Source organism: Cyprinodon variegatus, unplaced genomic scaffold, assembly GCF_000732505.1.
Source record: "Cyprinodon variegatus isolate N-32 unplaced genomic scaffold, C_variegatus-1.0 Scaffold510, whole genome shotgun sequence".
Lineage (NCBI taxonomy): Eukaryota > Metazoa > Chordata > Actinopteri > Cyprinodontiformes > Cyprinodontidae > Cyprinodon > Cyprinodon variegatus.
This window is the reverse complement of record NW_015150963.1, coordinates 298,692-309,770: the sequence shown is the minus strand read 5'-3', so window position 1 is coordinate 309,770 and position 11,079 is coordinate 298,692. Positions and strand designations below refer to the sequence as shown.

General features: G+C 37.9%; 2 protein-coding genes across 3 annotated transcripts in view; one reads left to right on the top strand and one right to left on the bottom strand.

Annotated features, from left to right (window-relative positions):
- Positions 1-3,155, top strand: part of kcnk6 (potassium channel, two pore domain subfamily K, member 6) — a 21,456-nt gene extending 18,301 nt beyond the window's left edge. The window contains exon 3 of the mRNA XM_015390741.1: positions 1,955-3,155. Coding sequence (XP_015246227.1) covers positions 1,955-2,193 — 239 coding nt within the window. The 3' untranslated portion in view covers positions 2,194-3,155. The remainder of the gene's footprint in view (positions 1-1,954) is intronic.
- Positions 3,156-5,066: 1,911 nt separating this feature from the next.
- Positions 5,067-10,787, bottom strand: LOC107094880 (SERTA domain-containing protein 2-like). 2 transcript variants are annotated; one of them, XM_015390761.1, is made up of 2 exons: positions 10,637-10,787; positions 5,067-7,521 (listed from the first exon to the last, which is right to left on the bottom strand). In XM_015390761.1, the coding sequence occupies exon 2, from the start codon at positions 7,512-7,514 to the stop codon at positions 6,519-6,521; it is 996 nt and encodes a 331-aa protein (XP_015246247.1). In that variant the 5' UTR covers positions 7,515-7,521; positions 10,637-10,787; the 3' UTR covers positions 5,067-6,518. The 2 variants fall into 2 exon arrangements, with proteins under 2 accessions (XP_015246247.1, XP_015246246.1); XM_015390760.1 differs by lacking the exon at positions 10,637-10,787 and adding an exon at positions 9,926-10,162.
- Positions 10,788-11,079: the final 292 nt, after the last annotated feature.

Below are 11,079 nucleotides of genomic sequence, written 5' to 3'. Positions count from 1 at the left end.
AAAACTCACCAGCTGCACTTTTTGTGTGTTTTTAACCCTTTATTGGAAACTCTGCTTAAATTTTTAATATATATTTAAGCAATTCGCACAGTGTAAATCAAAGTTAATGTAATGACAAATGGTCACTTGCACTGATGTTAAAAAAAAAGTTTTTCATGAATTTCTTGAAGTTATTTTGTTGAAAAAACTATAGAAAATTAACATTTAGAAAATTAATTCTGATGGAGGGAGTTCATTTTTTTTTTTTTATTTATAACTGAACTTTTTTGATCTTGATTTAAAGTAGGTAACATATCATCCAAGGGCTCATCTAATTGGTCAGATATAAATCTTGTGCTTCTAGACCTCAATGACTGATAGGAAATTATCTAACTTTTGGGACAATATAGTCTGATAAAGAGTAAATTTATGTACATTTTTAATCCAGAAAGATTTGAAATTTAAATGTGATTTCCTAACAACTTTAAATAATAAATAGAATATTTTTCCATTTTAAAATTCTGAAGTGTTTTTTTGAAGTGGAGAACAACAATCGACAATTGTTCCTGATACAAATATTGTATAAAACACCTGAACTTAGTGTTTTTTTTTTTTTCTTTTTTACGTCTTAATGAGAGCAGTGGGCTCTATGCTGCCCTGCAAGGCTTTAAACCTGGGTTTGAATGGAGACAAAGCCATTCTAAAGCGCATATCAAGGTGCTCATTTGGAGCCTGGATCCATATTTATTTCTGATTCTGTTCATGGTGGAGAATCCTGCTTCACAGCAGCAGGTTGAGCCAAACATACTCAAAATGCGCAGGGTCATCTTTGAGAATCCCATTTCACTTTTCTTTTACCAGTTCACAGCAGTTATTCCAGCAGTCCACACCTTCTTTGCTTTTTTCCTCATCGTCTTCTCCTTCTTTCCCATCACCCGGCTTGCCATAGGTTTGCCTGCTGTGTCTAAAAGTAGCAGCAGCAGCAACCCAGACTGACAGCAGCTAATTGGCTGATTTTTATCACGTGTAGCCTGGTCCTGGAAACTCTGGAGGGCTTTACCGTATAAACAGGAGAAGAGGTGCAAGCGAAATTAGACAAAGTCGTTGGACAACATGCAGTAATTTATAAATGTTTTAAATCAGGTTGAGTCCGGATTAGCCAGCAGGTGGGTCTAGATCTGGACCCTGATCCGCTAATCTGTGACCTCTGCTGTAGAGGTTCATAAAGAGGAAGTTTATGGGTAATAACGCCGTTCAAAGTGGAAATTAAGTCCACAGACGGCATTCTGAGGTAGATGGTGTCAGAGCAGTAGGGCAGCTGTTAATACAGTTCCCTCTGCTGAACTATTTGCTCTTCCTGCTTATCACCACCAACATTAATTCACTGAGCAGGAGGGTGAGGCGTTCAAAACACGATGGGCGCGGGGGGTAAAGGTAACCAGGCCATCTGTGGCCTCACATCCACAATGTCTTTCCATCACCCACTAATCTTTGTCGTAGCAACGGAGTCATAGCAGCCGGCACTTTAGCTCTGTATCTGAGCCGCTTCAATGCAGTCATGTGATGGAAAGATAAAAAAACATGTGATTTGATTTTTTTTTTTCCTTTTTTTGTTTTTTTAAGAGAGAAGCAAAAATCAGAATAAGAAAAAAAAGTTCCATTGTTCTTTTTTTACACTTTTTCATCGTAAAGCTTTTTAGAAGGTTTTTGTTTCACTTGTAATCAATGTTTTTCAGTAAGATAAAATGAAATATTGAAGGCATCTTGTGATCTTATGACAAAGGTGTCAAAAAGCAACCAAAAACAACAACGGTTTTGGTCAAAATCTCCATTCCAGGCTCTTGAAGATCTCTATTTATTGATTAGACAGAAAACTAGTTAGTCCACCCCTAAATTAGTCCAAGATTTTCAGCTTCAATAGGAAATACTTTCCTCAAACTAGTTAAAACTTTTTTTTATGTTTGCCTTTTTCCAGTTTACCTATTTGTGGGTCTGATGATGATGTACCTCCTACTGCGGACCTTCCACAAGATGGCCGACGTGCACGGCCTGACCACCCTCCTCCAGCTGCCGCGCTGCGAGGAGTCCGTCCTGGAAGAGGACACGGAGCCCATCGTCAACAACGGCCCATCTCCTCGTCTAAAAGACAAGCCAGCCTCCAAACCTCTGGATCCGGGATCCCAGCCGTCCTACAACTCCATCAACAAAGGCTGAGCCAGCGCAGGAAGGAGCGAGAAAGCGTTCACCTCTAGAGATCTTTCAGGATCGATGGGCTGTACCTGAAATCTCTTAATTTGTCATAAAGCACAAAAAAAACGCAAGGGATTAAAGAATTGAGGTGAGGCTTAAGATTCTGCCTTTGTTGGAGGATATGAAGTTTTCAAGCTGAACTCTGAACAGAAAAACTCTGCAGAAGGCTGCACCGGTTAAAATGCACAGAATGTTGTTTTTACCTCAACACTGACATGAATCTGGTTTGTTTACGGTCTTTAAAACAGAAACACAGGGAGTTTAGTCAACAGTTTTTTTTTTTAAAATCTCTTCGGTCTATTGTGCATTATCCTTATTGTTTGGGCCACAGGTTTCTAATACTCGATGTTTTTTTTTAACAGAATAGCAGTTTGCTGACCACATAGATTCTCTCATTGCCAGTTGTTGTCATCCTTTGGCTTTTGAAGTTTTTGAATAAATGTCAAAGCCCTGACTCTAAGGTTGGGGAAATGACTGTTACTGGATCACATTTCCTGACAAATTGGTTGCTTGGAAGAGTGCATAAAACCCCAGGAGGGCACTGTTGGTGTCTGGTCGTTTGCTGCCCTCTAGTGGCTTAAAATGATAATGGATGTGTAGCGTATATATCCTCTAACAATGGGCCAAATGGTTTCATTATAGTAAATTTTAAATTGAGTGTGTTGGTCATAAGACTTATTAGTAGATGTCAAACACAGCCTTGACTGGACCTGTGAGATTCAATTAGGAGGAATACTTGAAATAAACTAACTAATTGGGAAAGGTTATAGTTGTAGGGTGGAAATTATGACCATGTTGCTTTGTGTGTGTTTGTGCTGTACTTTGTAACAATAATTTCATTTGATTGTCTTGCTTAAATAAAAGTTTTTGCTTGTGAAGTTGCCCCCCTGTCCTGTCATCTACATTTTAACATGAAACCAGCCAACTTGGAATACAGAACCATTAAAAGAATAATGGATAGATGATGCATCTTTAAATGTGAAGATTTTTTTTCTTGTTTTTTCCCCCCACAAACATCCCATAGTGAAAAAAAAAATGTAATCCGCCTTTTACAGAAGTACTTTTGCTAATGACTTATTCCCCCATAGTAGACAATGAAAAAAATAAGTTTTTCATCATAATTTGGACTACATTTTCTTTTTTTTTATATGTATAAAAAAAAATGGAATCTTCCTTGGAAAGTTAAATTGCTGAATTGAGATATGGGGTCTAGCAAAACAAATTTTTAAAAATGTTATGAATTTAAAAAAAATAAATGATAAATCTGCATCTGCCCTGGTTCTTTATCTGCTCGTACCATATCTATTGCTGGCATCATGTGACTAGTGCAGATGGGTCCGAAACTTGTAGTGCCATTCCCTGATTTGCCTCTCATAGAGCCGCAGCTTCTGCCTGAGACTTGGCCTGCTTCAGCAAATCCAAACATTTTCAATCTGTTTTTGAGCCGTTGCTATTTTTGTAAATTCAAAATAAATTGGCAACCATTATAACAGTACATACTCTGCAATTTCATTGATTTCTTAGCTGGACTCAAGTTGTATTAAATGCAGGTGGCATTCAGCAGACACTTAAGAGATTCACCGTAACATAGTTGGTTGCAATCCCTTTAATCTTCAGCCCTTATTTTCACATGGAGGAAGTCATAAATTACAAGATACAAAATCTAAAAGTGTTTAGTTTATTTGAATGAGACAAACTTGTCATTAGATTAGTTACCAATTAAAAACCAAAATGCAGTTGAATGTCAGACTATGTATACAGTGAGTTAGTAAAATATTCTATATTTGTTTGTTCTTTAATGTTCTCAAACCTAAAGTCCTCAATAGCTGAATTTATACTGGGATACTAAGACATTCTCTACACTACAGAGTACGTTTCCTTCTAGGGTTAACACTATAGACTCTACAATGTTAACCCTTGAAGGAGAGGCACTTTATTTTGGGCAGTCAGATTAAAGACTGCCTGATACAAATGACTGATTTCAGGTTTTTATTAAAGAAACTTAAGGCTTTTATAATTATCATTCTGGTTAATAATTATGAAGCTGCAAATTAGGCTTTATAAACATTTGATATGAATACTTTTCATATCAATTTTCATAAAATTCAAGGCAATACGTTGATGGTGAGGATTCTCAATTTAAAAATACTTTTAAATTGAGAAAGCTTCCTGGATGTGAAACGTCTTCAAATTTCGAAAACCAAGTCCAGTGGTTTAACTTTTTAACCTTTTTTGGAACAATATATTGATGGTTGTGGTTCTATTGCAGGTCTGATATAGCATCTTCACAAAATTGTTAATTTCTACATCTAATTGAAATTCTCATCTCGGAGAAATTTACCTCTGCATTTAACCCATCCTCCTGGGGAGCAGTGGGCAGTGTCATCATGGCGCCCCAGGGAAGCAATCAGGGTTTAACGCTCAGAGCCAGAGTGGACGTCTGTGGGAGTGGGGTTCAAACTCAGAACCTCAGGATTCTAAGCTCTATGCCCTAATCACTAGGCCGCACTCCTAGTCAATAAGACTATTACAATAATGTAATAATCCTTTAAAAAATATTAACCTTTCTTAACCTGCTGCAAAAGCATGACTCAAGATCAGCAGACTGATGGAGGCAAAGCAGGACTAGATATTTGGTCGGCTCCATCACTGAGGTCACACTAGTCCTAAGAGTAAATGTTTCATTATAAAACACAATCTAAATTAGTGCATCATCAAGCCATAAAATGTATTTTACAAGCTTCTTTTAAATCGACCCTTTCCGAAGCACCTGTAATAAAGAATACCCTTAGTCGCTTCCAACTGCAGCATATTTCAAAACCACATGATTTCCATTCTCCTTTTTTATTGAGAGGATCCACACAGGTTAACATCCATTTCTACAGCTAACGGGATAAATGCACAGTATTAAAAACAAAGTAAATAAAACTACTGCCATGGCACTTCATTGATACATTAGTGATTTGTCTATATGGTTCAACATTAAATAAAACTTGTTTACATTACAAACTGATTATAAATAGTTTGAGGCTGCAGGGCAGCAAATTACAAAGAACCTCTGCATAGAAGCAACGTTAATCCATAAACGGGATACAGGTTACAAAAAAAATAAAATAAAAAGACGCATCAGAAGTTAATCAAGTGCATCCTCAAACGATTTACCTTGACAATGCATGATTAAATGCTAAATAAAGTTAAAATAAAACAGAAGGCATGAAAAGTTTTACAATAGAAAAAAATAAAACTGCAATTGAATGGACCTTTTGTTATTTTGTCTTTTGACTAATACAAATACTAACATGGTAGAGGCAAATACAGTCACTGAAAAAGTGCAAAAGTTTTTGTTTTGTTCCAGGAAACCATATAAAAGCATACGTTAAAACCAACAAACAGTTGTCAGGAGGGAAGGTAGCACCACTGGGATAGGGAGAGCCAATATGGCCGAAACCTTCGATGTTAAACACCGACCGATCAGTCCAAGACGAGCTGCTGCAACAGCCAGGCTACTGAGGAAATCCTGTATAAAATAACAGTGCAGCAATTATTTTTTTTCTGTACAAGTGTTTAAAAAAAAAAAAAGGAACATGTGCATAGAGCTCTTCAGAACAACCTGCAACTTCCTTCACACACTCAAAAGAATCAAGTAGAACTTCATCACCAAGAGTAACATTTGACATGTTTTTCATTTAACAGCTGACCAACATACTCTGCCAAAAAAACAAAAACAATCCAAAGCACCCCTTCCTGACTTTACATGAGTCATAATGATGTAAACTGGTTTCTTCACAGAAGATCTGACCCATAATGATGTTAGTGTTTCTGCCATTTCACATGACCAGAACTGACATGACCTTGGTTGAATAAACCTTCCCTAATGTTCAAAAGTAACAGGCGCCATCTTCTGGTCTGGTCGCAGTACTGCTTAATAAACGTTCCCTTTGACTGTCGGCACCAAGTTCCAGTCTTGCTTTAAAGCATAATGCAACCTATTGGTTCATGATTCACTGCTTAGCAATGAGATAAATGACCCATTCTTTACTGCTATAAACACAGTTTTGACTGCCAACGTTTCCTGCTGGCCTTCCTAATGATTCATTTCTGTCTTGGACATACACCCTTTCTATTTCAAGAGCATCCTTACTACTTTCTAAATATTACAATGCACTATTCTTTGAGTTAATATATAAAAGTAAAGAAAAATACTAATATGCCTTTTGAGTTAAGTTCACTAAGTTAGAGGATACTTTATAGATGATGGAAATGTTTGTTTTTTATTTTCAATAAACTTGTCAGGACTCCACCAGAATCTCCATGAGATGCTCCAACTCAAATCCTTCTCTAGCTTGGTTCTGAGTGGAGAAGGATGCCGATTCTGGCGAGGGGGGGGAAGGTAGTGGACTAAAGGATGAGAATGAAGGTAAACACTTCAAATTTGAGTTGAGAGAAAGTGAGAAAGGGTGGGGAGATGAAGGAGAAAAAGGTGGCAAATAGCAAATCAGTTCCTCTTCAGCTGGGTATCCAACTCGGCTGCTACGGATCCCCGTCCCTCCCATGTCCCTCTCCAGCAGAGATGCCTCCACATCCTGGAACAGATCTTCCATGGTGACATCGTTCAGGTAGCTGGACTTTGCTGCCTCTGCGCTGTTTTCCTGCGCCTTTTCCTCTCCCTGCTGCTCCCAGCTCGCACCCCCAGCTCTGGTTCCTTGTTTTAACCCGGCTGAACCTCTCTCAGAGGGACCCGAGATGTTCTCCAAGGACCTGAGGGGTGTCCGTTGCGCTGCCTGAGTGCTACCATCAATGGTAGAGTCCAATGCAGTCAGAATGGAGGAAATGGCCGCTGAAAGGGAGAAGTCAGAATCTGTAGACATGGATCCCCAGTCCTCATCGTCGGTTCCTGCTGCCGTAGTAACGCCTGATTCGCCTGAATGGCGGCAGTCTAAAGAAGCCACAGGCTCACAGGCCATTAATGCAGCGTTAGGCTTTGACCGAGAGAAAATACTTTCTCGCTCTATTGCCACCAGTCTACTCGAAGGGTCGGAGGAGGGCCGCTCCTCGTCCCTGTCCTCACAGGCCAACCCGCTTTTCTCAAGGGTGATCTGCCGCAGCGTGTTTGCTATCAGAACAGACCGACGCAGGCTGGGCTCAGGCAGCTCCTGGCTGCGTTGATACTTGTTCAGAGACACGGAGAAGACAAACTGTCGCTGGCTCTCCCACATGGGGCTCCTCGGGTCCGAGACCTCCACGTCCTCTAGATCGAGTTTCCGTTTCTGCCCTTTCAGAATCATCTTCCAGCTGCGGAGGAGAGCAGGATATGTTAATTTGTGAACTTTGAAAACAATTTTACATTTTAAATCTGAACAAAGCAGAGTGTTCTGTGGCGTCTTTTCAGTTGGATTGAAACAAATAGACATAAAATCTAAAAGCATAACCTGAATGAGAGTCTTCTACACTGATCGCAGCAGGGTTGTTTAAATATAGTCATTAGTGCAGAACCCTGGCATGTTTTAGATTAAGGGTGAACCCAGGTTTCTATAGTTTAACAAATAGGCCTGAATGATTTTGCAAAAATAAATAAAACTTTTTATTATTTTTAACCAACATTGCAATTTTATTTCATTTCTTATTTGCACCAACCCCAAGCTTGTAGATGTTTCAGCCCAAGCTTTCAGTTTTGGAAACATTGCTTAGGCAGGACTTTAAAATAACCTTTTTAGGAAAAGGTGTTTATTTCTACTTGCATGCATGGATCTGCAGGTAAGCTGCAACTCTGTGTGTTTAAGAGTTTACCACAACCTAAAAAGCTGGAGGGAGAACTTTAGTGTCTTAGTCCCTTTAAATAAAATGCACCTAACATTGAAAGTCTCTGCAATTCAAAGGTACTTATTAGTGTCTTTCACCAATAAATAATTGAAATATTCATGGTGCCTTATGATCTTATAACAAGTGACAGTATCAGTTATAAAATATACATATATTTCGGTCAGTCGGCATGAGAGGCTTTTTGAAGATGGGGAAATCAGCCAGAGACCTGCAATCATCCATCCATTTTCAGACAGGCTTAATCCCAAGTGGGGTCACGAGGGGTGCTGGTGTCTATCTCCAACTGTCTACGGGCGAGAGGCGGGGTACACCCTGGACAGGTCGTCAGTCCGTCGCAGGGCGACCTGCAATCAGTGCACCCCTATTTTAGATGCGTCCCTGCTCTGATCACACTGATTCACAAGCCTGAATTGGTTGTGCAGGAGTGTAATAATATGTCTGAGGCAGGTGTATTTAACCAGGAAAACACACGAACCCAGCTTCTTTTAACATTGTACATTTACAGGTGTCTGCTTCTTTCTCCCCTTCGAAAGAAAATGGTTTGAAATACATAAAACCCTTATTCCAATGTTGAAAAAACTGAGTGAGTGGGTCTCATTTTCCTTAAAATATAAAAAATACCTTAAATTTATTGTTACAGCATAAATTGTAGCAAATTACCAGCAAATGTTCTTTTTTTTTTTTTATTTACCTAGTTTGTAAGCCTTAATATTTCCAGAGTACTCCTTTATTTTTTTTTTTATTTTTTTGGATACTTCAGACATTTGAAGAAATATTTCCACCTAGTTGTTCTTTATCATGTTTTCCCCTCCAAAAACCAGTAACCAACAGAGCTAATATCCAGATTCTGCAATGTGGCTTTTTTTGTGTGTGTTAATGGAATCAATCAATATATTAATGGAACCAGACAGGGGATAAACAGAGACTGTGTAAATCACTGAAAATATAGAGATTTTGCAGATATTTAACTGTTAGTATTAGGGCTGGACATTTATCATATTACTTATTTTAAAAATGGAAGAATTTAGAATCATCAAAACATGAAGATTGCTCACTCCTAGAACAAGCAGAATTACAAAACTATTTTTCTCTACTGGTTTCAAGAACCTAGAGCTATTCTATGTTATTAGATTAAAAAAACAAAGTAAGTAAATTCTATTAGTATTTTTATAACAAAAACCTGTGATGGTGGTAGATTAATGACAAAATAAAATCATCACTAAGCTGGAAAAACACTAAAATGAACGTTATCTTAATATAAATAAAAGCAAAACCTGTTATTTTCTTACAATGGTCTTTTGGAAACTTCAGTTCCTTTCAGTTTTTATAAGGACTTGGAAATAAATTTCAATAAGTTTAAAGACAAAGTAAAAAACCCTGTTGTGACCAGAAAAAACAGGCTGGTCCCAACTCAGATAAACAGACTAAAATAGTAGAAAAAGTTTTTTAAAAACTATAGTTAACTATCTTGTTTAATTTCGTCCAGTACCCCAATCATCATTCTTAGAAGGTTAGTACTGATTTCAACGAAGTTTTAACCCAACTAGACTTGAACGTTAGGTGAAAAAGTACCAAGTAAATTAAAAACATTTTAATAACTTTGATTAAAAGAGTAAAAAGATGAAATGAACCGTTGCCAGTCAGAGGCGCCTCTGACCGGAGGGTTGGTTTTTAAACAGAGGATGGGGGGTTGCTGCTTTAACGTTTAGTTTCATCGAGTGGGAGGGAAAAAAAAAACGACCGATACAGAGTAAAAGCTAGAAAATAACCGGTCAAACTAAAATAAACCCAGCAGTCCTGAAAATTTTACCTTTTTAACAAGCCAGAAAAGCACATATTGTGACGTTAGCTTTTTTAAAAGACAGTTTAAACCGACCTGTTAAGTTGTTCACTCCTCCTCGGCGAGTTTCGTCGCAGTCTTTTAAGTTGAAATCCTCACTTCACCAATAATACAAACAAACCTTTAAACTTTCTTGAACCGATATAACCAGAAGTTAATAAAAGAGAATAAATGCCGTATTCGGTAACATCAGAGGGAGCTCGCGGTGCTGGTGGCTAACGATAAGCTCCCGCCAGTGATTTGAGTTTCACGCCAGTCGCTTTACATTCAGAGTCGAGAGGTCGAACGGCATTCTGGGTAATGGAGTCCACTTGCGCAACATTCCATCACACGGCTCTTCCATTGCGAAACACACGAATAAAACAAGCTGTATGTAACTTTGAGAATATCATCATAAGAGCAAATTAAAATATGAAGTAAAAACGCGTCCGTTCTAATTAAAACAGTAGGTATTATATAATTTGCATAGCACTAATTCCTGAATGATTACATCACCTCACAAACCAGACATTTCCGTTTGAGTTCAGTATAAAACACCAAAGAAAGCATTACCTTATGTGGTTAGTTAACGTAAGCACCAAAATATCCATACAAAAAACAAAGGTTAAAAATAAATAAATAAGTTGTATAGTTTTAGGTTTTTCTTTTTTGAAAAAGTAAAAGCGGAGTTGTCCACGTCCACAGTAAAGATCATTTTAAATGAAGGGGAGTTGTATAAAGCGGTAGTTGAATAGAAGTAGAAGTTACCCGAAAGCTGTGGCCCATACGTAGAAAAACGGAGAGGAAAAACAGCATGAATCTCACAGGAGCGATGTGTCAGAGTTTCTAGTTTCAGTTTTATTCGCTTAGACATCCAGCTGAAAGAAGCTCCAGTGAGTTAAAAAAAAAAACAAAAAAAAAACAGGGCTCCTCCTCCGCACTACAAAGCCTATAGATTGGCCCATACAGGAAAATAATGAATTTATCAGCAAATTTACTTCCGGTTTAACTCTTTCAAAATAAAGCATTGCATAAATAAGTCCCTGTTTCAGTAAAATGCCTGAGTTACTGTATTTAATCTCTTTGCAATCGCATAGGTGGTGATTTTAAACGTTTTAATAAATCATTGAACTCAACACTCTCTAGTAGAAATTATAAATAAATATTCTTAGCGATAAATATCAGCCTTAAACATTAAACTTAAGTATTTT

Bases quoted from the DNA above. Each gene is read 5' to 3' on its own strand.
- LOC107094880 (XM_015390761.1), bottom strand. From the start codon at position 7,514: ATGATTCTGAAAGGGCAGAAACGGAAACTCGATCTAGAGGACGTGGAG.